General features: G+C 55.1%; 3 protein-coding genes across 5 annotated transcripts; 2 read left to right on the top strand and 1 right to left on the bottom strand.

The window, feature by feature from the left end:
* Positions 1-1,906: 1,906 nt before the first annotated feature.
* On the top strand, positions 1,907-12,531 carry RASL10B (RAS like family 10 member B). Of its 3 annotated transcripts, none has more exons than XM_036269514.1 (5): positions 1,907-1,970; positions 5,039-5,398; positions 6,018-6,112; positions 9,516-9,640; positions 10,134-12,531. In XM_036269514.1, exons 2-5 carry the CDS (start codon positions 5,125-5,127, stop codon positions 10,402-10,404), a joined length of 765 nt encoding a protein of 254 aa, XP_036125407.1. In that variant the 5' UTR covers positions 1,907-1,970; positions 5,039-5,124; the 3' UTR covers positions 10,405-12,531. The 3 variants fall into 3 exon arrangements, with proteins under 3 accessions (XP_036125407.1, XP_036125406.1, XP_036125408.1); XM_036269513.1 differs by having other exon boundaries at positions 6,015-6,112; XM_036269515.1 differs by lacking the exon at positions 6,018-6,112.
* A 1,053-nt stretch (positions 12,532-13,584) lies between these two features.
* On the bottom strand, positions 13,585-20,650 carry GAS2L2 (growth arrest specific 2 like 2). Its single transcript, XM_036267638.1, has 6 exons — positions 20,266-20,650; positions 18,629-18,870; positions 17,690-17,797; positions 16,476-16,572; positions 15,642-15,885; positions 13,585-15,079 (listed from the first exon to the last, which is right to left on the bottom strand). Exons 1-6 carry the CDS (start codon positions 20,648-20,650, stop codon positions 13,585-13,587), a joined length of 2,571 nt encoding a protein of 856 aa, XP_036123531.1.
* A 2,377-nt stretch (positions 20,651-23,027) lies between these two features.
* Positions 23,028-26,031, top strand: CUNH17orf50 (chromosome unknown C17orf50 homolog). The gene is made up of 3 exons (XM_036268479.1): positions 23,028-23,040; positions 25,401-25,698; positions 25,791-26,031. Exons 1-3 carry the CDS (start codon positions 23,028-23,030, stop codon positions 26,029-26,031), a joined length of 552 nt encoding a protein of 183 aa, XP_036124372.1.
* The last annotated feature ends 132 nt before the right edge of the window (positions 26,032-26,163 follow it).

Here is a 26,163-nt window from a genome sequence, read left to right as displayed (position 1 = left end):
CGGGCCCACAACCTGGGCATGTGCCCTGACCAGGAATCGAACTGGTGACCTCTTGGTGCAGGGTCGATGCTCAACCACTGAGCCACACCAGCTGGGCTTTTTTTTTTTTTTTTTAAGAAAGGCAGACTGCCATGTGCAGCACCTCATTTGGATGTGTCTGGAGTCTTGGAAGCTTGACTACCCTATGTTCTCCTACAAATGGACCTTGAGAGCTTGTTTGGAGGTTCTAGCAGGGGAGCGCAGCTATTCCTATACCCTTGACTGTAGACTGGTCCTCTCCTCTGGGGGGAAGGTCGTCTTCTTCAACCTAGCACGCAGCTTCGGGAGGGACGCACATGGATCGGTTGAAGGAGGAGGGGGACTACTGCCTAGCCAGCCAGATCAGCCGAATCAACCCTGGTGATCAGTGGGGTGACAGATGTCGCAGCCAGATCACCCTCACATCCACCACTATGCTTTCTGTCTGGACAGGAGAGAAGAGGGAGCAATTGGGAAGGTTCCCAAAGTGCAGAGCCCAAAGAAAGGCGGAAAACTGGGTTTCGTGAGGAAACCGTGGCCCACAAGTAATAGAAAATCTAGAAAGTCATAGTAGGAGATGCTGGGTTCCAGAGGTAAAAACATGTTTTAGAGCTTCCCCCCACCTCCTCCTCCCAGCCCTCCAAGCATCTAAAATACAACTGTGACCAGGTTGCTACCCTGCTTCAAAACCCTTCAATGCCTTCCCATCCAGCGCAGGGATAGATCCAAACTCCTTACCTAGCAATCAAGGCCTTTGTGACTTCACCTCAACCAGCTGAGCCTCCTCTCACCATGCTTCCTGCCCACTGGGTGCAGGTCTGGCTCCTGGACTCGCTTTCAAGCCTCTGTAATTGTTCTCACCTACAAGCCCTCCTCTTCCACCACATCCTCCACCCTGCCACCCAAGTCCATTTTTTTTGAGGCTCCTTCCCTGAAAGTTGCCTCCACTGACTCCTCTAACTAGTTGGTCTGCTCCCTCTGCCTTTCCTCAGAACCTGGACTTGGCACACAGCACTTATCAGCGCTGCGTGACTGCTTCTGGTCACTCCAGGAGACTAAGCACCACTCCACTCCACGCTCATGGGCGGCTGCCCAGCTAGGGACTCCCAATCTTTATATTCCACATTGTGCACTTAAGACAGGCTACTCAGATTCTCTCAGCCTCAGCTGTACATCACCTGTAAAACGGGAGAGACAAACTCTATCTCATAGAATTGTGAGGATGAAATTTGAGGATACAGGCAACGCTCAGAGCAGGTTGTCTGGCACACAGTAGATGCTCATAAATGTTAGCTCTTGATGATGAATGACTCTGATCAAACGATTGTTTTAGAATAAATGCATGGGTGATTCTGCCCTCTGGTATCTGCCAGTCTGGGGAGGAGAGGGGAGCAGTCGCTTTTAGGGTTGTGGAGGTCATGCATTGGAAGGAGATCCGCTTTGCTCTGTGCTAGCCTGGTCTGGAGTGAAGCAAAGGCATTAGGGCCTCCCCGATCCCTTCCTCCCACCCCTCCAGGTTAGAGCTAAAAATATCGCAAGGAGAGTCGGGAGTGGGTGAAGGTCGCATCTGGGGATTAAAGGATTCGTCCAGGGTCGCCCTAGCGAATATGTCAGGCTCGGGGACCCAGCGGAATGCCACCCAGTCCCCGCCCCCCGCCCCCCGCGCGCCCCGCCCCGCCCCGCCCCGCCCCGGGCGCCCTCCTCCCTCCCTCCCTCCTTCCAGCGCTAGCGGGCGGCGCGCTCCGGAGAGGGAGAGCCGGCTGGAGGTGCTACCCCTCCTGAGCCCGCACCTGCCCCCCGCGCCCGCCTCTGAGCCCGCCCCGACCGGGCAGCCGGGGGCCCCCTTCCCTCTCCCCCCGGGCCGGGGAGCCGGGGGGCAGCGCCGGAGCCCGGGGGGAGCGCGGCCCCGCCGGACGGCCGGCCAGGGCTGGGGGCAGCTAGGACGGCCCCGGGTAAGCGGCGGGCGGCGGGGGACGCGGGCGGGGCAGGGACCGGGCTGGGTCGGGCCGGGGACGGTGCGGGGTCGGGGTAGGTGAGGGGAACGGCCGGGGCGACTGGTGCCTGGTTTTGGAGGGAGGAGGGGGCCGGCGGGCTGGCAGGGAAGCGGCGCGGGGCGGCCACGTGAGAGCTGGAGCTGGGGGTGGGGGTTGCCTGCAAGGTGCTGGAGGCGGAGAGCAGGCTGGGCTCTGACACCCCCCTCCCAAACTCCTACCAATCAGGTCATGGGTAGCCCAGCATCCTTCGAAGCCCCCACCCACCCACTCCCACATGAACGTGGTGGGGACAAACAGCAGGCAGACGTGTGACTCGGCCCACGGATCCAAAAGGCCAGGTGCTCATTCTGGGGCAGAGACTCCGATGTCCAGGCCGAAGGGGAGGACGAGAAGCAGGCTTTGGCCCCTCTGTGTGTCCCCAGTCTCTTGCAGGGCTCTGTCTGCAGACTCACTGCAGAGCGCAGGCCTTGGGGAGGGAGTGCTGAGGGGCTGGGCCCTGCTTCTCTGGACAGCCCCCTTTCACCACCACCCTGCTGGGGATGCTGGAGTAATAAACACTTAGACCCAGGACCCCTGCGTGGGAAGAAGGAGGGGGCACCCATCACCTCTGAGTCAGGGATAGGGCCACACTTGGGCCTTGTGAGTTCCAGGAGGCTGCCCCAGCCGAGGGGCCTCTTTGCACCCTTCCCTGGCTCTAGCACTGTGCCCTGCTTTTATTTCCCTGTTATCTCCCCACCTCCAAAGACTGATTTCTAGGCAGGGAGTGTGGTGATCAGGAGAATATGCAGGTAGGGTACATGCGAGATACCTCTAAGTTGCCACACCCAGAGAGAGGCAGAGGACTCTTCTTGGATTCCTTGCCCTCTCTTCCTCCCCTAGGATGTCCCTCTCCCCACCTGCTTGTGCTGGTTATGTAATTAACCCAGCTGGGGCTCTCTGCCAAGCTGATAGTGTCCAGGAGGGGCTGAGGGCCTGGAGGAGTTTATGGGGAGGAGGACTAGTACTTACCCCAGTTGGGAGCCCATAAACACCTGTTGAGAAGAAGACACTACATGGAGCAGGAAGGGGAGCGGGGTCCTAGTCTTAGTTGACAGCTCAGCTGGCTCTGTGGTCTTCCCTTTCCTAAGTCTCTGGGTTTTTTTGTGTGTTTTTTTGGTTATTCAATAAAATGGGTGAAAGACTCACACACAAAACATGTATGTGAGCAATAGTGGATAGTGACCCAACCCAGAATTGCTAGGAGGTGCTAGCAACCTTAGATGAAAGAAGAACCCCTGTCTATCACAATGGCCATTCTTCATTGAACCTACTCTGTGCCAGGCATTGGCTTTACCTGTACAACCTCACCACACCCTGTGAAGTTTGTTGCCCAGGTTCATACTTGAGGTAAGCAGCAGAGCTGGGAATCCAACCATGGTGGGTCTCACTCCCAATCCTGCTCTTTATTTACTATGCTGTTGGTACACATACCTAGTGGATCAGGTCCTCTGAACCAGGACAGACGGAGGTACATTCAGCTCTGAACTGTGCGTGTGTGGAAAGAACTTGCACCCACACAGAAAACACACAGCCTTTTATTTCCCTATTATCTCCCCACACAGCCTGAAAAGCACAGCCCTGTTGAAATCCAACAAACCCTTCTACCCTGGACCCATTCAGAAGGCACCGGTGTCATCCTTCCTGGGAACAGTCCCCAAACAGGAGGTCTCAGACATGTAGCAGCCTCCCTGGTCACCATCTCCCCCAAAAAGAGAAGGCACCTAGCTAAGAAATTTAAGTAGCCCTGGCTAGTTTGGCTCAGCCGTTAGAGCATCGGCCCGAGGACCAACGAGTCGCGGGTTCAATTCCAGTCAAGGGCACGTACCTCAGTTGTGGTTCTCCCCCTACCCTGGTCGAGTCATGCGGGAGACAATCAGTTGATGTGTCTCTCTCACATTGATGTTACTCCCTCCCTCCCTCCTACTCTATCTGAAGATAAATAGAAAATTATCCTCGGGTGAGGATTTAAAAAGCAAAAAAAAGAAAAAGAAATGTACGTAGATTATCTCAGAAGCATGGGCTATTGACCTGTTTAATATATGAGCAGAGCATGGTTCAGATTGGGCAGGGGATTTGCCAGCTGACCCACAGCTAGAAAAGAGCTGGGTTTATACCCGATCTCTAAAGTCACTGAAACTGAGCAAGCAAGGAGCTAACGAATCCATGGCAAGGTCCGACCTTGTGGCATCCCTTTCCTGACTGCCAGCACACCTGCTGTGTGCTAGGCCCTCTGGACTCGAGGTTGCCAGAGAATCAGACACAGCCCTTGACCTGTAGGCATTTACCAGATGGAAGAACTGAACTTAGAAGTACTGCGACATTGTAGAAAGAAGTAGCTGGCATTCCCAACTGTGTGCCTGGGTACATTTCTTACTCCCTCTGAGCCTTCTCTCTAAAGTGGGAATACCTATCTTGGAGGGATATTGTCTTCAGAGGAGAACCTTGTGGGCATGTAGCTAACAGTAAGTGCTCAACAGGTGTTGCCCTCCAGAGCCAAGTGGTCATCTAGTCCATGGCCTGAATGGGAGCATTTGCAAATGCAGGGCGGGGGCATTTTGGGTCTTCATGGTGACTGGAAGCTGTCGCTGGCAGTGGAGATGCAGAACATCTTGCAGTGTGCCAACAGTCCTGCTCAGTGAAGAATTCTCTCTCTAACAAATGCCAGGCATGTCTCCACTGAGACACACTGGCCTAGGCTCACCCCTGGGGAGGAGGTCCAGACAAGTCCTGGGCTTCTGGGGAAGCTGGGCCCTGGAGCTCTCCACTGCTCTGCAGCCTGCCTCGGTTGGCCAAAAGTCAGATCATAATACAAGTCATGAAAGATTGATTCCCTGTGGTGGGAGGACAGGAAAAAATGAAGGCAGGATGGAGAGGATTTCAGTAGATAAGATAGGGGTTCTGGGCAAGGAGAGATATTTTGAGTGGCAGTAACAGCTTCAGCAAAGATGCTGAAGCCAGCCCACCGAGCCTACCTCTTGTCCCCACAGTCCAGGTGGAGGCTGCAGAAAGCCCAGGGCGGGCAGGGGCAGCAATGATTGGTCCTGACGGTGGCTGAGCCCCCAGCCCCTGGAATATGCAGCCCGGGGGAGCCCCAGGCAGCGGTGAGGACAAGGTGGCGGCGCGGGGGAGGCATGGTCTCCACCTACCGGGTGGCTGTGCTGGGGGCTCGAGGCGTGGGCAAGAGTGCCATCGTGCGCCAGTTCCTGTACAACGAGTTCAGCGAGGTCTGCGTGCCCACCACCGCCCGCCGCCTCTACCTGCCTGCTGTTGTCATGAATGGCCACGTGCACGACCTCCAGATCCTAGACTTCCCGCCCATCAGCGCCTTCCCTGTCAACACGCTGCAGGTAGGAGGGCCCACGGGGCAGGGGGTAGTGGGGGAGGGGGGGGGAGACGGGACTCCAGCCCTCCCCAGTCTGGGGCCCTGTTTTCAGGCCTCCACTGTTGGCTTTGAGAGCTCTGCACTACACCATGGGCCACCCTGATTAGAGCTGTACCAGGAATCCATTTATTTGTGTGCTGGTTTATTCTACAAGTACTCGATGAGCATGCTAATGTGTGCCAGGCTCTGTAGTAGACACGGGTAGAATGGTCTGTAGAAGGGACAGCAGAAGAGAAGGCCAGGACCTAGGAAAGGTGTGCTCAGAGACAGGTCTCTTAAGTGATGCTCTGGCCCTGCTCTCAGGCCAGCTGGCACCCTTCCTGCAGGGGTTATATTCAGATGCCCCCAGTGCCCAGCTTACAGCGCTCCTTCCCCAAACTTGCAGGGACCAAGTCTCCTTTCTTCTGTCTCCTTTGGGCTTGAGAGGGGGTAGGTGTGTGGGGAGGCTGAGCTCTAAGACACATTTGCTCACCGAAGGGAGCCCCTAACCAGAGCGTGCAGAGGTTTTGCACAGTGGTGGAGACAGGAAGGCAGGGGCCCTGGCTTGGCCAGTGTAATTGCAAATACAGCAATCTCTCAAGTAGGGGCCGCGGAGGGACTCGGGCTCAGCAATGTCTCAGCAACTCTGGGCAGGAGGGCCTTGGACCAACCTCAAGGATGCTTGTTTCTGCCATCTCAGGTACAAGGGATCCGCACCAAAGACAAGCCTGATCCAAGCACCCACCCCTTGGGAACAGTGAGGTCAGGGCCGTGGGTCTAGGGTCACGAGACTTTAACAGTACACTCCGTCTCAGGTCTCACTCCAGTCCTGCACATTGAGCTTTGTGCATTTTTCACATTTTGTTGTGTGCTTTATTTTAATTTAATTTGAAGTTTGGCATAGGTAAACCACAATTTAAAACTCCAAACTTGGTAAAAAGGTACATCCAGAAAAATCTCGGTCCCACCCCCGCCCTCGTCACCCTGATTCTCGCCCCACTTTCTAAAGCCATTTTCATTGGTTTTTTATTCATACTTCCGGTGTTTCTTTACACAAATAAGAAAATGTATTCTTAGTCCACTCCCTGTCTTACATTAAACAAAGAAAAAAAGCTGTTCTGGACCTTGTTTTTTTGACTTAACATTATAACCTGGAGATCTTTCCATGTCAGTAGCTAGGGGTCATCTTCATTCTTTTTTTTATGACTATGTTGTATTCCATTGGAGAGATTAGGGAGTTCCCCGCTTCTTGGACAAGTGGGTTGTTTCCCATCTTTTGCTATTTCAGACAGTGTCACAATGAGTCGGCTTGTACACAGCCATTTAGTACACAGGGAGAAGTATATCTGTGGATTTCTGGAAAGGCATTGCTTAGATCAAAGGGGAAATGCACCTGAAGTTTGGAAGGTGTCAGAGTCCCCTCCTCCTCTGTACAGTTGCAGTATACATGAATGCTGTTTCTCCCAAAGCCTTTTGTTTAACAAATGATTTGAGAGAGAAAGAGAAAGAGAGAGATTTGTTGTTCGATGTATTGATGCATTTATTGGTTTCTTGTATGTGCCTTGACCGGGGATCGAACCTGCAAATGTGGCATATCAGGACAATGTTCTAATCAATTGAGCTACCTGGCCAGGGCTCCCCAGAGCCTTGCCATCAGAGTGTATGGTCAAACTTTAGAATTTTTGACAATCTGATAAATGAGATTTGATAGTCTTAGTTTAGTTTTTATTTGCATCTTTGATGAGTGAAGTTGAGCATCTTTTCATATGTTTAAGGGCCTTTGTATTTCTTTTTCTGACAACTAGTAATGCCCTTTGCCCATCTTTCTATTGGATTGTTGGCCTTTTTCTTTCTGGTTGACCCTGAGTTTTGGACCCTTCAGGATGTCCAAGACTCCACTCCTGGAGCACAGGTAAGGGATTTTGAGCAGAGAAGTACCGAGAAGCCTCAGAGATCAAATATGAAACCCAGTATCCTGGTGGCCACCTTCTGAAAATTGAATAAAAATACATTCTTCCCCAATTTGACATGGAATCCAGCCCAGAAAAGTGGTGTTTCCTGTGTTCTGAGCCTCAAATGTTCCCTCCACAGACCCCTCTCCTCCTATCAGAGAAGGGAGCATGCAACCCACCAAAGGAATGAGCGGCATATGCATGGTTGAGGCCCAGGTGTTGAACCTTCCTCAACTCCCATGTCCTTGGAACGGGACTCAGTCTCCATCGCTCCTTCTCATGTTTTGACACAGCCCCAAGGTGGTCTTCAACCTGGAACAGTTCATAGAGCAAGATGGAAGGAAAGCTGAGCTTTCTTATTCCTTCTCTTCAACCAGGGGTGAAGGGACAAGCCAACCAACCTGGAGCCTCCCTCCTCTTCCTTTTAGGAGCCTCCAGAGAGAAACGGGTGGGAAGCAGCTGGGAGGCCCCCTCGAGGAGGCAGCATGTTGAGGAAGAGGTGGGGCTGTCACCTGGAAGGCTGGCAGCTGTTTCTTCTCCCCAGCAGAGAGCTGGGAGCGGTGCGAGCCTCTGCGCCTGTTTCCCCATTCCTCCCACTTCCCACTCATCTCCACTCCCATGTGGGTTGGGGGAGGAACCACGTACAAGTGTGGGTCCTAAGCTGCTGGAGCGCGCTGTGTCCCGCAGAATGCTGTTTTCCCTGGCCCAAGAAGCCAGTTAATGGTTCCTACAGTTTTAGATTTGTCCTCAGTATCTTCTCCCTGCACCAAAGTTAAGACTCAGCACAAAGAAAAGATGCCACATCATCTCCCTGGGGAAATCTACTGCAGCAGCTTCTAAGCCTTTGAGTTGGGAAGAACCTATCTGGAGTCAGACATAACTCTACCACCGCCACCAAAGTCTTTCCCTTCTTATTCCTTCTGTGGGGTGGAGAGCTAGCGGTGGTCTTCCTTTATGCCAGGTCTTTGCCCCAGCTCAACTCACAAGCTGGCACAGGAGATATGCCTGTATCTCCTTCTCATCTTCTGTCTGGCCCCCCAAGGGAGAAGACTCTGTTCCCCTTACCCTTGAAGGCCTCTACTTCCTCCAGCTGCAGAGACCACCTTCTTTCTGCACACTGGCTGCCTTCAACTGCTCTTGCAGTTGCAATCAGCTGGCAAGTTAATTAGCTAATTAATTCTTAAAGAACCTTCTCTTTAGTGCGCTCAGCCTTTCCAGGGGTCTATTCATCTTGAGCTGCAACCCCACCCTGAGAATTTGCCACAAGCATTCAGGAAGTTCCGGCTCCCTGGAGCTGTCCTGGGACCCTGCTCTGCATTGGCCCCCATTATGCATCCAGTTTCAGTCTTTCTCCTCAGGACTTCTCCTCAACACTAAGGGCACAGTGGAACCTACAGAAGGGACACATCAGGTAGCAATCTAAGGGCAGTGTTATAGGCAGGAGTTGCATTGATCCCAGCATGGGCCAGTTGGGGTTCAGGACCATGGAGAGCTCACCGGGTTAACAGTGCAATTAAGGAGCCTGCCAAGAGCCAATACAGTGCGCGGCACTGCGTGGGAAGGAGGAGGTATGTGAAAATGAGGGTGGCTTGGCTCTGGCTCTTTCAGGAGCTCAGGGCCAAAGTGGGGAGCTAGGGATAGAAACAGCTGTAACCAAGGTATACTCACAGGAGATGAAGGGAGTAGTCCCCTGCTTGTAGGGTTTTTTGGAGGAGGACGCATTTGAGCTGAGCCTTAGAAGACAGAGACTATTTCAACAGGTCCAACAGCTAGTTCAGGGCTGGGCTCTTAGAGACACTTAATAAATGTACTTGAAAAAAAGATGGATGAATGGATGGATGGATGGATGGAAGAACAGATTAATGGATTGGCGGACAAAATGGGACAAGGCAGATCTCAGCTCCAGATCCTCACAGGGCCGTGCAGTGGTCATCGAGGTCAGACAGCATGATCTGCCTTGTCCTAGCTTGGGGTGGAGAAGCCACAGCACTGAGCTTTATTCTGCTCTGGCTCTGGCTTCCTGGAGATGGGTGGGTGTGGAAGGCTTAGGATGAGTGGCAAGTGAGAGTGCTGTCAGTCTATGGAGGTGGCTAGGGGCAAGGGGTGCCCTCGTGGCTGCTCTAACCTTGGCACTGACTGAGGGTATTGCAGGAGTGGGCAGACGCCTGCTGCAGGGGACTCCGGAGCGTCCACGCCTACATCCTGGTCTACGACATCTGCTGCTTTGACAGTTTTGAGTACGTCAAGACCATTCGCCAGCAGATCCTAGAGACGAGGTGAGGGCCCAGGACACCGTCCATTGCCATCTCAGTGGAGGCCCCAGTGCTAGCCAGTTCCCATGAAAAGGGTGTGGTGGAGGGGTGCAGATGAAGAACCCTCCAGTTCCCACACATACGCTCAAACAAACACACACGACATTTTGTTGTCCCCATTTCTTTTAGCTCATTTTGGAACCCTTACCATGGGGTGGCTAGTGCAGTGGTTAGATCAGGGGCTCCAGGAAAAAGACTGCCGAGACCTCAGCTGCATGACCTCAGGCCAGTGAACGTGTAAGCCTCAGGTTCCTCATCTGTAAAATGGGGGTAACAATAGTACTCCCCTTTTGGATCAATTGTGCAGATTAGAGAATGTAATGTACCTCCAGAGCTAAGCCCTGCGCCTGGAATAGATGGATGGTAGTACTATTATTGACCAGGCACAGCCTGCCCTCATTGAAGTCTAGCGGCTGCGACACTGGTGGAGTTCTGAGAGTCCCACCTCGCCCCCCAGGGTGATTGGCACCTCGGAGACGCCCATCATCATCGTGGGCAATAAGCGGGACCTGCAGCGCGGACGCGTGATTCCGCGCTGGAACGTGTCACACCTGGTGCGCAAGACCTGGAAGTGTGGCTACGTGGAGTGCTCGGCCAAGTACAACTGGCACATCCTGCTGCTCTTCAGCGAGCTGCTCAAGAGCGTCGGCTGCGCCCGCTGCAAACACGTGCACGCTGCCCTGCGCTTCCAGGGCGCGCTGCGCCGCAACCGCTGCGCCGTCATGTGACGCGCGCCCACCCCACCGCCCCGAGGGCTCCCGCGGGCTGTAGCCGCACCGCTGGGGCGGCTTCCTCATGGGACTGCGGGGCTTGAGCGGCGACTGGCAGGAATAGGACTCTGATGGCCCGGGCCTGAAACGCCCCAGCAGCCATGCACCTCCCCGCGAGAGGCAGAGGACGAGAGGGAGCCTCCCCATTAATGCTCAGTCCTCCCCTCTCTGGCATCTGTCTTCCCGGGACGGCCTCCTTTAGGGCTGTAGTTAGAGCAGTACCCAGCCTGGCCCCCAGGGGCGCCACAGCCTTTTGAGATTGGGGTGAGCGCAGGAAATGGAGGGTGGGGGCGGGGAGGTGTTGCCTTAGCCGGTCTCCCACCAGTCTTATCCAGAGAGTGTGTCTGTCATTGCCCCGCGTCTTCCTCCCGTGTCCGTCGTTCTGCCCTAGTGTCTCTTGGTCAGTAGCTGTCTTTTCCACCGTCTGGTCCGCCCCTCTCCCACAACTCCGTTCACAGGGCTCTCATTCCGTCCATCCCCCTGCTGCAGATCCTGGCAGCTTCCGTGTGAGGCCTGCCTTCTGACCGTCAGCACCACCGGCGCAGGACAGATGCGGGTGGTCCAAGGACCACAGCCGGTCCGAGGGTTGAGGTCCCAGATTAGTCAGGGGGAGAAAGCTGAGCTCTACCCTCTCCAGGGAGACCTCCCCACCCAGCAGTCCCCAGAGACACAACAACCTACCTTCCAGCCTTAACTCGATGGTCCGTCCCTGCCGGGTACCCCTCACCCCTTTCCTGACCCCAAAACCAGATCACCCCCTGGGTTAAAACTTTTTTTTGAATGGACAGGGAATCACCCCAAAGAATGGCTTTACTTCCATGATGCCAGGTTCCAGCCCCCTATTCCTACCTGCGTTTGGGTGGTTTGTTAGACTGGGGGGTGTTGGGTTTGGGGAGCTGTGAGCAGGCTAGTTCCCGGGGTGGGGGTTGGGAGGCTTGGTTGTGCCAGTGAAGGCTCTGTTTTTCCATCTCACCCCAGTTTGATGCCCCAGACTGACTGACTGAATCTCAGATTACCCTGATTAATCTGGGGAGGTATACAGCCAGATAAAAATTGTGGGGACCCCTTGCTTGAGGGAGATATGCCCGCATTCCCACTCCTAGATGAAGGCCCTCAGGATCTACTCTCCCTTGTCCCAATACCAGTTGGCCCTATGCCCTGACTCTGCCCCATTTTCTCTGGCTGTCTGGCCAGGTTTCTACCTCTCCTTACCAGAGCTGATCACTGTCAGTTTTGTACTGATTTAGAAATAAAAATAATGAAGATACCAGGAGTGGCCTGAGGGATTCCTGGGGGACGTGGAGGGCATGAAATGGTGCATGTCCCCTGCCCTCAGGCCAAGTTCTCCTTGAGGCTGAACCCTCAATCCTGGTCTGATGGGAGAATAGCAAGGTCCCTTGTTAGAAGAGGGCCAGATAGACCAACCCAGCCTCAACCTGGTCCAGCTTCGTTGTATAGACCAGGAAATCAGGTAGCCCAGAGCCATGATGGAGAGGAGTCTGGGGGAGGGGTTGTGGGTGGGCAGTTTATCATCCAGACCCAGCGTGAGAGGGAATCTGTGAGTTCCCCAGCTGGTTCCCCCTTCACCCACCTGGGTAGCACAGGCCTACAGTGACCACACTGACCTTGGACAGCCCAGTACTCCTGGGTTCTAGTCCCTGCTGTGCTACATGACTTTGGGCAAGTGCCCTGTCCTCTGAGCCTCCCTCTGAAGCAGAGGATGTGGCTCCCCTTCCTCACACCCTGGAGTGGCTTCACCCCCTGCATCCTGCTCCCTGGTTCACCAGAGTGACAGGATAAGGGATGGCAGCATCTCACCATCACTGTCCCCCCAGCTCTGAGGCACCTGAAGTGGGGGGTGGGGGAACCAGGCCTCTGGCTGCCCCTGTGGGAGCCATTGGAATGTATCTGCCTGACCAGCCCACCTCAGCCCCTCTGCTTCTCCCCAGGTCTTTGATTTCTATTCCCTCTACCCCCACACTGAGTCTCTGTCCTCCCTACCTCCCCCCACCCACCCAGGGTTTCCCACCACAGGGTCTGGAAGTGTGTGTGACGCCCATTGCGCTGTGATCGGAAGTCAGATTAAAAATCAGGGATTGTTTTCCCTCGTTTCTGTATCAAGGTGTTGGCTCAGTTTCTGAAGGTGGAAGGGAAGGGACTCCCTACAGAGCTCTGCTGGGCCAGGAGGACGAGGGTGACAAGGTGTCCCTGAGTCCCAAAGCCCAGGTCAGCCAGAAAAACGAAGGGGAAGAGTTTGGGATGCATCTCCTCTCCACCTGCCCCTGAGCCCTCCCACTGATCAAAACCATCCAGAGGTGAAGCATAACATCTCCCTTTGCCACTCAGGAAAACGTTCACAATTGAACTCAAACCCAGTTTCTGCTTCTGTGCCTTTGTCTTGCTTGCTGCGGAGCCTCTGTGACCCTCTGTCATAACTTCACGGGTGTAGGTATGTTCACACTCTCAACCATCCCTCTGGACTCTGAGTGATCTCCGTTCCCGAGCCCCAGAGCAAAGCTTTGAACTCACAGAAGCCTGTGTAGAGCGGCCGTTGTCCCTGTCCGTGGTGCTGACTCACCTGCCACTTCCAGGACATGGGGTGGGGGGCGAGTTTCATTGAGTCTCAAGAGAGAAAGATTGACTCTCTCATCCCAGCTCCCTCCCCTTGCCCCTTCCCTCCAGTGGGAGAATATTTGAGGCTACACTTTCTGGCATCGCTGCAGTCCTAGAGAGATGGACTCAAGAGCTGGGGACTCAAGGACAGATCCACGTGTGTTTAATAACTTATAGGAGTTGTGGAAACAGTGGGCATGGCCAGAGGACAGGGGTTTGGGGAGCTGTTCTGGGGGAGGGTGATAAGGTACACGGTGGCCCCACAGCCCCTATTCTAACTCTGGAGTTGGAATGGGAGTGATGGGTTGCCCCTTTGCTCAGCTGGGCTGATTGGGTCTATAGTTGTCTTCTGACCCCTCCTGGCCAAAGCCCTGTATTGAGCTGAGGGACCTTTCCTTCTGTTCTTACAGCTGGGAGTCCACTGGATACGTGGGCATTCTTTTCACAGGCTCCAGGATGACAAGCCCCTCTTTAGACCCAGGACTCCTCCTCAGCTGGGAGTGGACCTTGATCAAGCTGCTGAGGTCACAGGCCCTCCAAACGTTGGGGTCTGCTCTCCAGTGGAATGACTGGCTCTTTCTTCTTTCCTTCCTCTTTCTCCCCTGCCCAGGCTCCATCCACCAGGGCTGCCTCCCCTCCCTTGCAATCTAGGGCAGATGCTCTCTCCAGCTTGCCCCTAGGGGGCGCCCTGGTTGGGCCCAGGCGGAGGTAGGCCAGGGGTTTGGGAATTCGTGAAGGCCGCTTCTCAGGCCTGTGGTCTCTGCGGGGCCGGATTCTGAGCCTGAGCTTCAGTTTGTAGATGGATGGTACCCTCTGGGGCGTCCGCAGTGTTCTCTTGCCCTTGCCTGCACTTGTCTTGGCTTTGTCAGAACTGGGGTCAGAGGGAGAAGGTGTGGGGGCCTCCAGGCTGGCAAACACAGTAGGGGCTGAGCAGTCCTGCCTTCCTTGAGCTTGGACCGTCCTCATCCTGGTGTCCTTGGCACTCAGGGTTGCCTTTGTCCTTGGTCCACTCTCTCTGGCTCCCAGTTTCCCTTTTTGGCTTCCTGGGCCTGTGGTAACAGCCAGCTTAGGTGAGCCTGTAGGGGCAGCCTTCCAGGCTCCCAGGTCTACTTTATTGAGGGGTGGGGGCCCCTGAGCCAGTTCTTGGATGACTTTATCATAAGGACCCCCAGGCTCAGGCCACCGCCCACCCAGGCTGGGGACATAGACTCCACTGCGAGGGATGAGCCCAGACCCTGGGCCCTGGCAATGGGTGGTTCCGACCTGTAGCATCTTCATGGTGGCCAAAAGCTCCTCCTCCAGGCTATGGGAGACGGCTGGCTCCTTGGTCTCATGCAGGGTCAGGGGAGTGTACCTCCTCTCCCGGTCCTGAGGGCCCAGGCCCAGGGACTCTCCAGCTTCTGCTGTCACCCAGATGTCCACCTTCTGGTCCCCTTGCCTTCCTTCCACAGAGCAGTCCCCATATCTAGACCCAGCCAGGACTCCAGTAGTGGCCCTTAGTGGGATGGAGCCTCCCTCCAATTCTGTTGTGGGACCTCCACTTGCAGTACCTGGAAAGCTTCTTCCTAGAGTGGGAGGTCGGGCAGGGGGCAGCTGAACAGGGACCTTGGGTCCTTTAACCAGGGATGGAGAATGGACAGATGCTGGCTGCCTGAGCTGAGAGGAAGCACCCTCAGCTTTATCCTGAGGCAGCTTCCTGGGGCCCATGGGCCTGGCTGAACTGGAATAACAAGGCAGAGATGGTCCTCCTGCTGGCGTCCCTTTGGCAGGAGCCTCAGGGGCTGGGAGTCTCTGGGGGTTCAGGGCTCTGGCATGGCTTCCCCAGCTGTCAGTCTCCTCACGAACCCAAGATGTAGGAGTCCTTCCCCTGAGGAGTTCAGGGTGGTATCTGTCCTCCCTCTTCCCTGAGGAGGTGCACGGTGGGTCTTGGTCTCTAGGGGTGGGTGAAAATTGGGGGCTGGATGGGCTGCCCCCAACTGGTAGCTGCCTTTGAGATGGGGCAGGTGGCTTCTCCTGGCACCTGAAAGGGAGAATCATAAGGCTGGCAGGGTCACTAATCCAGTCCCCTGGCTCTGGAAAGGGATGGCCCTTCCCTAACCAGAACTCCAAGGGGGCCAGACTTCACGTTGAAGGAAACAGATGCTCCCTCTCCCTCTGTGCCTGCCCAAGAGTAGTCCTTAAGGGGATACCACTTAAGTTGATTCTCCATCATTCCCTGTGTAGCAGATAGAAAGAAGCCTAGTCTGGACCCTGGGTTACTTCAAATCCAGCAACTACAGGTCACCAGTCTTGGGTGGCAGGGGAATCTTAGTGTCTGCTTTACCATGAAATGGCAGAAAGACCTTGGGTAAGCTTGTTCCCTTTTAGGGGCCTCAGCTTCCTCATCTGTTAAATGGGAGGGCATATGAAGTAACTAGATGACCCCAAAGGCATTGGGTGCTTTTTTGGTTCTGAACACCTGAGGTCTTGTTGGGGTAGGGGCACTGCCAAGAGACCCATTCTTTTTATCTTGGGGGTGGGGTAGCCTCTGAGAATGTGGACTCCAAAGGAGAAAAGGGCCCTGCCCTGTCCCTCCCCTGTACCTCAGGAATGGTGCTGTCTCTTTGAGGACCCCTGCTCCACATTCGCCACAGGGTCTGGGGGAGGAGTTGGGGGGCCTCAGCTTTCGGCCTGAAGAGGTATATGTCTTCCAGTCCACAGGGGGCAGAGGGCTCTGGGAGCGCCTGACGGTCATCATAGGCTGTGGCTGCGAGGGCTCGTCCAGCACCCTCACTTCATGCTGCACCCGCGGAACTGGGGGCTGCAGGACGCTGCCTGGCTTGTGTGCTACCAACACAGCCCCCGGAGAGGAGAGGAGGAAAGGATTAAAGTCCTGCTGCTGGCTCCTTCCCACAGCTGTTCCACACTCCATATCCCTCACTGAACAGTGGGACCTCCAGTGACAGTGACAGCACCAGTGCCAGAATGTTCTTGTAGTGGTTCAGAGGATGCAATCTGGTCAGAGGGCTCAGCGGGAGGACTTGTTTAAAGCTGTGTATTACAAGTCCACATATTTTACTTAGATTGCATGCTTATTTGGGGGCTTGAGGTGCTGATGGAGATAATTGGAGGACTAAAGACCCCTCCAGGTCATGCTTGGTGCCACCATTGTGGACATCAGAGTCAGACCTACTAAGCCCTGCCAAGATGCACCCTGACCAAATGCTGATTCTCTAGGTGTTTGGCGTCATCTTGTGGCTAGAATTGGCATTGCACTATGCCTGCTCAGCTTTCCTTCTAGGGCTGAGGGGACACCTGTACTTAGAATGTTCCTTTCGCCATACCCCAGCACACCTGTTGCCCCTGGAGATCAGACCTACCTCCTACTTCCAGCCTCCCGACCCAGAGCACAGGGAGGGGACTCTCAAGGGACTCACAGAGGGATGTACACCGGCAGGGGTCGTGTTTGTCCAGATAATGGCCAAGTGTGTCCCAGCCGCCCCCTACACGCACCATGACGTGGTTCCGGAGGACCTGCAAGGGTAAGGGGGCAAGGGTAAGATTGAGGACAAATGGAGAGTGTCCCCTTTCTGGACCACGCTGCAGGCTTCCAGCACACACCCCCATCCATCTACTCACACACACACATGCAATTACTCCCTTGCACAAGTGTGCATTTGGGAGTGTGCATATTTCTTCCCCTGAGTCTCCTCCATGATGGGCGTCAGATAACACATATTGTCAAGGGTGGAAGCAGGCTGACAAACAGAAAGTTGCCCCACAACAAGACAGGAGTCTCATAAGCATTGTGTCATCTGGCCACAGAGCCCTCTCTCCCTTCACTGTAAACAGCTCCCCTGCACATGCTTGTATTAGAAATGGGGCCCTGCCTTTGCTCTGCTGTGTGTGTAAAAGAATCCAGGGGAAGCTCAGCCCCACTCCACTCTGGGTCACATGGTCTCTCCAGGCTTCCATTTCCTCAGTTGAAAAGTGGGGCCACAATACCTAGCCCAAATCTACTTCACAGGGTTATTGGTTCAGGGTCTGGGTGAGGGCTTAGGGAACTGGCTCTGTCTCCAGGTGTGGCCTGTGCCCTAAAGGGCTTGGCCATGCCCCTGAGCTGCTGGCCACACCCTTGGGTACAGACTGTCTGCAGAGGAACAGCCAGGTATGGAGCATGGGGGAGGTAGTGGGAGGCACATGTCAGCTTGTACTACTGCTCACTGCAGAATGTACCAAGCCAGGCATTTGAGTGGTGAATGAGGTCCGTGTGTCTGAGCCATGCACGGAACACAGACTTGGGATTCTCAAGCCCCTTGCTCTGACCAAGCCTGTGGGTGGCATGGAGCTGATAGAAATTGGGAAAATACTTCAGACCCCACTTCTTCCTGGGGACCCCTTAGAATTAGGCCAAATTGGAAGCAGATGGTAGGGGGTGGTTCTGACTGCTCTAATGGAAGCAGGGGGTAGGCTTGCCAGTTTTGTGAGGAATCTTCTGGAATTTTTCCAGGGAGAAAGCAAGCCCCAAAGCTTGATAGGTTGGGATGAATGGTAACTTCCCGTTCTAGCCCTCAGGCCTGGGCAGGGTCCTGTGGAAGGAAACCCTTGTCTACTGACCTTGGGGCCCTCCCACCTCAGTCCCAACACTTACCCGGATAAAGATGAGGGTGTTGGAGTCCCCCACACGGTACTTCCCCTCAGATACCTTGACCATAGAGAACTGAACTGGGCATGTGCAGTGGCTCACAAGGCTCTGAACCTGCAGGCAGTGGGCATGGGCTCAGCGCTCCCTCTGCACATGTGCTCACGCCCCCACCGCCCAAGCTAGGTCAGCCCAGCGAGGCCCTGCCTTTCCCCAGTCAGCCCAAGTCTGCTGAGGGCAGGGCTGGGGGCTACAAGTGAATAGGGAAGACTTTTAATGACCCAGCGAGAACAAGACCGTGGTCCAGCACCCTCATGGTCAGCTGCTGGAGGAGGTGGAGGGGAATGGTGAAGAAGGTGGGCCTTGGAATCTGACAGGGTCAGAGTCCTGCCTCCACTGATCCCAATTCCTCCGTGGTAAATGGGGTTAATCACAGTAAGAGCTAACTCCTGACATGGCCCTCTCTGCCAGACACTGTCCGAACACTTCATATGCACTTTAATATTTAATACTCCTGCCACTCACAGAAGCTAGCTAGGTACTGTTACTGTTACTGTCCCCAGGCTACAGAAAGGGAACGGAGGCACAGAGAAGTTAAATAACTTGCCCAAAGTCACAGCGCTGCAAAGCAGTGGAACTCAGACTTGACCCCAGGCCTCAGAGATGGTCCTAGGCTAGGGACTGTGTTCTTAAAACTATCTCACGGTGTGGGGGAGGGAGGATGAGCGAGGTATAGAAAACTGGATTTATAATAAAAACGTAATAAGCGGTTTAGCTACTACTACATGTGATTAGGGTTGAGGCTCAGAGTGGGACATGACTTAATGCCACACAGTGGATTAGTGTCAGGGTGGGGACTGGAGTTCAAGAAGGGGGTGGCTCAGGGAAGGCAGGGGTGGGCGGGGCCAAGGGAGGCGGGGCCTTGCGGGCGTGTCCAGAGCTGCTCACCATCTGGTCCAGGTTGCGGAAGTGGCAGGGCCGACGTGTGGGGGGCGCGGGCGGTGGGGGGTCGGGCGGGGGCAGGGCCAGCTCCTGCCGCAGCTCCTCGTCGATCTCCTCCTCCAGCTGCACCAGGGTGGGCGCCGCAACTCCGAAGCGCCAGGCCCGGCGGCCCAGCTCCAGCAAGCACAGCACCACGTTCTTCACGTTCTTGCGCAGCACCAAGTCCTCCGTCTCGAACATCAGCACCTCTGGCGAGGGGGAGGGGGGAAGAGGTGGGTAGGTAGCCTGAGCCCCCAGCTGACCGTTCCCGAGCCAAGTGGGTGGGGAAGCCCTGGGGGCCATCCCTGGGAGTCTGGGTCTGAGATCCCACATGAAGCCAGCCCCGAAGAGGGAGAGGGGTCTGGGCAGAATTGCACAGACAAGGTGGCCCATCTAACAGGAGAGGTCCGGACGGGAAGAGGTGACACAGCCAAGCAAAGGAACCTGGGCCTGGCTGAGAGACAGGGTGAGAGAAGGGTTAACTCCAGCTGGTCCATCTCCCACTCAGTGGCCAGGATGGGTCCAGGAGAAGAGGCAGTCTCTTCTGCTTCCTCCTCTCAGCCTCCAGTATTCACTATGGAGGCATCTCATCCTCAACCTCCGGCCCAGGTGTCATGAGGCAGAGCTGAGGACAGGCTCTGGAGCCTGACTGCCAGGCCTCCCTGACACTCCCACCCACCCGCTGTGTGACCTTGGGCTAGTCCCTGAGCCCTCGGGCTTCTCTTCTGTAAAATGGGGATGGAGTCTTTTTCAGTGGGTTGTTGTGAGAATAGCTATTAGGGTTTGCAGACAAACCAGCACATAGTAAGTGTTCGATAAAACACTAGCTTTCCACACCCCCACCCCGGCCTGCCCCTCACTGCCTTGCCACCAGCCAGTAGCCGGGCCTAACCCTTCCCTCTGCCTTCCACCCACCACCTTTGGCCTAGAGGATGGCACACATCCAGCTCTATCCCACTGCTGGGTCCAAGGCCAAGGAGATGAGGGATCCTGACATGTTAATCCCCTGAGTCTCACAAGCCCCAGCAGGACTGGTCCCTCACCAACATCCAATCCTTCCTCCCCCGTTTTCTCACCACCTCACCCTGGCCCTGTACCCTTACCCACCACAGCTTTTCCCAGTCACCAAACACTTTGGCCCTGCTGTTCCCCTGCTTCGAATTCCCTTTCCCCCCAAACATCCCTTTATGTTTCAAGACTGAGCTCCAATCTCCTTCCTCTATGTGGCCTCTCTCTGCCCTGACATCCCACCTCATCAGCACGCAGTGATTTATATGTCTACTCACTCATCTGCCGCCCTTCCTAGACCACGAGCTCCTTGGACACTGGGTATCAGTGCTCTCGGTTCTCAGTGCCCAGCACAGTGCTCCACACACAGGGATAGGTGTGTTTGCTGATTGAATGAATCATTTAATGAACACATTTATTGATTGAGGATTTACTATGAGATAGGGAAACTGAAGAGTGAAAAGGGATGAGCTGGCCCAAGGCCAATCTGGAAGGAGCACCCTGGCTTTTGATCCTTAATGCAGCCTGGGCCTCAGAGAGGAGGTGGACACCCAGCAAGGTAAGGGTCTGGGGAAGGGGAGGTCGAGGGTGGGTACCTTGGATGCCCATCTCCTTGCGACACCACTGGATGAAGTTGGAGACGTTGTCCCGGGCCTGGAAGGTGCCTGGCTGGGCAGCCCCGTTGCAGGAAACCCCAGCCTGAGGCATGGGAATCCTTCGGGCTAGGGCAGGTGCCTCAGCCAGGAAGGCAAGGGCAGCCTCAGTGATGGCGTTGGCATGCCGGCACAGCACCAGGCCCGTCTCCAGCACCTGCAGGAAGTTGGCTGCATTGATGTTCAGCCCATAGAGATCCTGAAGCCACTCTGCCAGGTCCTCCTTCATGGCGTCCAGGTACTGCTCGCTGGACTTAAAGGGCCGGATGCTGCGCACCGGAGGTCCCGGGGTCCCAGGCCTCCTCCTATGTCCCCCAGGCTGGGACATGGCTTGGCCCTCAACAGAGGAGAAGGTGGGCACCTCTTCTCTCCTGCTGCTTTGTCTTCGCTCCTGCCACCTGCTGTGTCTTGGCAGTTCTCCCTGACTCCTGGCTCCCCTTCTCCCCTCTGAGAACCTCGGGTTTCAGGCTCTGCTACTCGCCTCTGGCTTCAGCCGCCTCCAGTAGGCTGGCCAGGCCCCGCCCCCCCACATTCCTCAGTCCCTGCGAGAACTTTCCCTACTTGGTGGCCCTGCAGCGACCTCACTCTCTGGATGCCCGGTCAGCTCAGAATTCACCACAGGACCGATGAAGTGAGGACACTCCTCTCTCCCCCCAGGGCTGGACAGGTCCCCCTGGCTGCCTCCCACCCCCCACTGCCAGCCGAGGGCCTGGAACCTGGCGACTGTGGGCCTCTCCACTCTCCTCTCCTCTCCTTGGAGACAGCGGCTGCTACAAACACTCCTTGTTAACCCTTCCTGGCAGCAAGGACGGCCCTCAGAGCCCGCCCCGAGCAGGAGGAGAGGTCGGGTTGAGCACAGTGGGGGCTTCTGGGGAGTGGGGGGAGGGAAAGCCGGGCCGGGGTGCTGTGGCCCTTGGTGTTTAGTGAACACTGTAGGATGGAGATGAAATAGACACAGTGATAGAGTCTAAAGACATAAGTGTAGCCCTGGACCCCTGGCTAAATCCCTTTGTGACTTTCATATGCTACCTAGCCTCTCTGTGCCTTAGTTTTCTCAACTGTAAAATGGGAATGATAGTACCTACCTCTCTGGGGTGTTGTGAGTATGAGGAATAATGGTATAATGTACGTGGAAAGTATCAGACTGTAAGGACACACACATGCTCAGGACTGGGTGGGTCCCAGCTCTCAGTGATTCTCCCAGCATCCCTGTCTGTGCACCATGATAGCCATTTTCTCTGGAGAACCTGCTCGTCCCTGACTCTAACCACACGACTCCTCTACAGTGGACTATTTATCACAGTACCTCACCCCAGGGCCACAGCAATGCATCCATTCAATAAATACGTTTTGAGTACATACTGTGGCCAGGAACTATTATACCCTAAATAGAGAGCCATAAACGAGGCCCCTGACCTCATGGAGGCTGCTTGCATGTTAGAGGGTGCTGGATGACAAATAACAAATAAATCTATAGTGAGTCAGATGGTGAGAAATACCAGGGAGAAAACCAAAAGGACTGGAGAGGTGTGTGTGTGTGTGTGTGTGTGTGTGGAGCTTTATATAAGGTGGTCAGGAAAGGCCTCGCTGATGTGATGATATTGAACAGGGACCTGAGAGATTTAAGAGACCAGGACCTGCAGGTATCTGGGGAAAGGGACTCGGGCAAAGGGAACAGCAGTGCAGAAGCTCTGGCAGGAGCCCGATTGGCATGTTCCAGATACAGCAGAGAGGCGGGATCTGAGGCAGAGAGGAAATGGGGTCTCAGATCATGCAGGGCTTTTCCTGACCTTTCAGAAGGGAAGTTTCTTTCAATTACTTTCTAGCGGGAACCGATTTTTTTTTTTTTTTTTAATCCTCACCCGAGGACATTTTTCCATCCTTTGTACAGACAGAGTGGGAGGGAGAGAGAGGAAGAGAGAGAGAGGGAAACATCGATGTGAAAGAGACACATCGAGTGGCTGCCACCCGCACGACCAACCAGGGCCGGGGACAAACTGCAACCAAGTTACATGCCCCTAGTGGGAACCGAACCCCGGTCTCTCCGGACCGCAGGCGGACGCTGTAACTGCTGAGCCAAACCGGCCAGGGCCTCAATTACCTTCTAAAGGCATCAGTTGTTGTACCCATTTTATGGATGAGGAAAGGAGAAAACCAGAACAGCAGGAGGCCTTAGTTTCTCACTTATATGATCTTCCCAAAGGGGTTGATGTTCTCATGACATGGAGCTGGGTTTCCCCTGAGCTAAGGCAATGAGCTAGAAGTGGATGAAGTGGGGAGCAGGGCTGAGGAAGGATAGGGATGGAGCAGAAAGGGGAGGAGAGAGAATAGTGATACAAATAAACAATGCTGTAAGTGGTGATTTACAGATGAAGAGACTGAGAGGTAACATGCTGAAATCAGGTCAGACACCTTTTATATTTACGTGCTAGAGTTGGGATTTGAACCCCATCTATTGGGGGCCAAAGCCACCCTCTACTCTCTTTTAATGCCTTTTCACGAGGGAAGGTAGGATTTTTAGTGCTTTTGGACGCTCTAGAAAAGGCAGCTATTCCTGAGTGGAATCCTATGGGCAGGTGAGGTTCTAACCCCGCCCCAGGTGATCCAACAGAGGCCCTAAAACCAGACCAAGTTCTATGGGTTCTGCTACTCCCTCTTTTCCCAGGCTCTGATTAGGAGAAGAAGGCAGCACGGCCTTCGGAAGGATGGATAAGGATGGTGAGTGGGGCTGGAGGCAGAGTGGGGCCGAAGGATGGGGTCTCTTGACTACAGGGTGGACCAACCAGTTCATCACCATGCTAACCCCAGAGTAGAAGTCCAGCCTTTTAAAGATTATAGCCATCCATGTACACTCTTCTTTCTCTTTCCTGAATATTCTTTTTAAAATAATTTTTCTTTATTGATTTTAGAGAGAGAGGGAGAGGGAAAAAGAGATAGAAACATCAATGAGACAGAACATCAATTGGCCACCTCCTGCACACCCCCTCTCCCCCGGGGAATTAGGCCCATAACCTGGACATGTGCCCTGACTGGGAATCGAACCAGTGACCCCTTGGTACATGGGTCACCACTCAACCACTGCGCCATACCAGCTGAGCTCCTGAGTATTCTTTTTTTTTTTTTTATCCTCACCCGAGGATATTTTTCCATTTTTTGTACAGATAGAGTGGGAGGGAGAGAGAGGAAGGGAGAGAGAGAGAAACATCGACGTGAAGGGACACATTGAGTGGCTGCCACCCGCACGACCAACCAGGGCCGGGGACAAACTGCAACCGAAGTACGCGCCCTTAGCGGGAACCGAACCCGGGTCTCTCAGGACCGCAGGCCGACGCTCTAACCACTGAGCCAAACCGGCCAGGGCCTGAGTATTCTTGATACCTCTTCTTTACTTCCTGCTGTTCAGACTTCTGTCCTCTCTGGCCTGGACCACTGTAATGACTCCTAATTGGGTCTCCCTCTGTCAGAGGGAACATCCTAAAACACAGCTCTGAGCATGTCCCTGCCTCAGAACGTTCAGTGGTTCCCCACTGCTGAAGGGCTGGTGCCTTGGGTGTTCAGTGAGCATGTGGGACGGGGGTGAAACAGACAGAGCGATGGATCCAAACTCATGAGTTTAGCTCTGGACCCTTTGCTAAATCCCTCTGTGAACTTCATATGCTACCAAAGTTCAAACTCCATAGCTTGGCACCCAAAATCCCTACCTTTCTTTCCAATTCCCCCTCCTCCTGAAAAGTTCTCAGCACCCTTTTCTGGCTGTGCACTGGGTCTGGCCTTTCACAACCAGAAGGCTCCTTCATGTAATTTTTCTAAATAAAAGTACTGTGGACCCTGGTTCTCCACCTTTAGCAATGCCATGAACGGGCAGAATCTTTGAAGCAACTTTTCTTGAAAGGTTTGCAAAAGTCCTGGATGAAATTCACAGGCCCGTCTGTGACCTACTTCATCACCTACCTGAGGAGGTTGTGAAGATGAAGGGACACGATGTCTGAAAAGAGTTTAGGATGGTGATTGCTTGTCGTTGGCGAGCTCGAAAGCTAATTTCGTGATAATTCCCCGTGGTCTCCAACCTCTTTAGGTTGGGCAGTTTTTCTTGACCTTTCCAGGGCAAACCCCAGGAGTTGTGCCTTCTCTGCCCTCCTCCCCCTTCTTTTCCTTACAAGGCTAGCTACCCAGAGCCAGCAGGGCAGGGCACACGACGGTGCTGGGCCAGTGTTTGCTGGTGAGGTTGGATCTCCCAGTCTGGCAGGTTACTTTTCTTGTTAGCCCAGGAACTTCCTGCCTGCAGGGGCTACTGTTTGGAGTGGTGGCCTTTGTGCCTTGAACAAACACATCACCAAGGGGTCAGTGGTGGCTGAATCTGGCTGGCAATTGGGGTCAAACCTGGAAGGAGGAAGAGACACTTTTTCCCAGTTGGCCCGCCCAAATGGGACACTTTTTCTGATCGTTCTGCCCATTGAAGGCACCTTTTTCTAATCATACCGAGTTCTTTGTGCCCACCTGCCCACCCAACCCGCCACAGGTGATGCTGGGCTTTCTTAAGGCAAGGCCCAGTTTGAAGAAGGAAGTCCCATCTAGAACACAAAATACAAACAACACGTATTAGAATTCCCACCAGTGCAGCTAGGGTTTATTGACAGCCCACGCAGAGATCAGTGTCGACCCTGGCGCCACGTGGAAGGACGGTGATGAGGCGTTTGCTCCAGGCTCACAGCTCACTGCTGCCTCCAGCTGATTGCGTCCCGCTGGCCAAGCCCGGGTGGGCGCCTTCCACACAGCGAGCTCCGCCTGCCTCACACAGCCCCCGAGAGAGTCACTACTTCCCCCGTTTCACAGAGGAGGCAACGGGGCTTGACGGGAGCAACCTGACTTTCTCAATCCTAGAAAGTGCAGAAACCTGGGAAATCGGGGTGGGGGCTGCAGGCCCTCCCTGGCCCGGGAAATCCTGGGCGCTCGAACGTTTTCTCGGAGTCCTGCTGGTTCTTAGGCACATCCTTCAGACGTCTGACTTTTGGGGGGCCCAGAGGGAACCCGGTTATGGGCAACAGGGTACGACCTTCTCCCCGCCCACCCGCCCGCAGGCGTGAAAACCCCTTTGTGGAAGAAGGGACTGAAAGAGCCCGGGGTCAGGGATGAGGAGGCAGAGGAGGAGAAGTCGGAGGAGGAAGAAGAGGGGAGGCAGTCTCAGGAGACCGCGGCCGAGGGCGAGGCGGAGTGCCCGGAGGCGGAGGGCGGCGAGGGCCGCTCGGTGTGCTACTGCCCGCTGCGCCAGGAGTCCAGCACCCAGCAGGTGGCGCTGCTGCGGCGCGCGGATGTCGGCTTCTGGGGCTGGCTCCTCCCCTTGGCTCTGATCCGCGGCCCCGCGGCCCCGGCCGTCAGGTAAGGGTGCGCCCCTCAACCTGGGCCAGACTGACGGGCGGGCGCCGGAGTGGGCCGCACGGTGCCCCGAGCGTCAGGATCCCGGCCCGCAGGAAACGGAGCGTCCCGGAGGAGCCGTGCGTGCTGCAGACCAGGCGCTGGCTACTACGCGGCGGGGGCTGTGCGCTTTGCGAGATCCTTTTTTGCAAGAGATGCGGGGACCTGCACAGCAACCCGGCCTACGTGGCGCACTGCATTCTGGAGCACCCGGATCTGGGTGAGGGTCGAGCGGGGGCCGCCGGGGTCCTCGGAGCGCCCCCACTCAAAGCCTTTGTGCCCTCTATTCTCTCCTGACCCGAGTCCCCGCAACTCTTCTCCCGTCCCCTGACGCCGAGCGCTCTCCAGCACATCCCAGAGCTGCCCCTTCTCGGAGCCGCGCCCGGAGCGCCCCCCTCAAGCAAACAGGCCCACGGTCGATGCGGCGGT

This window comes from Molossus molossus, unplaced genomic scaffold (assembly GCF_014108415.1).
Source record: "Molossus molossus isolate mMolMol1 unplaced genomic scaffold, mMolMol1.p scaffold_m16_p_19, whole genome shotgun sequence".
Taxonomy (NCBI): domain Eukaryota; kingdom Metazoa; phylum Chordata; class Mammalia; order Chiroptera; family Molossidae; genus Molossus; species Molossus molossus.
The sequence above is the reverse complement of the archived record's forward strand: the minus strand, read 5'-3'. Positions and strand labels throughout refer to the sequence as shown.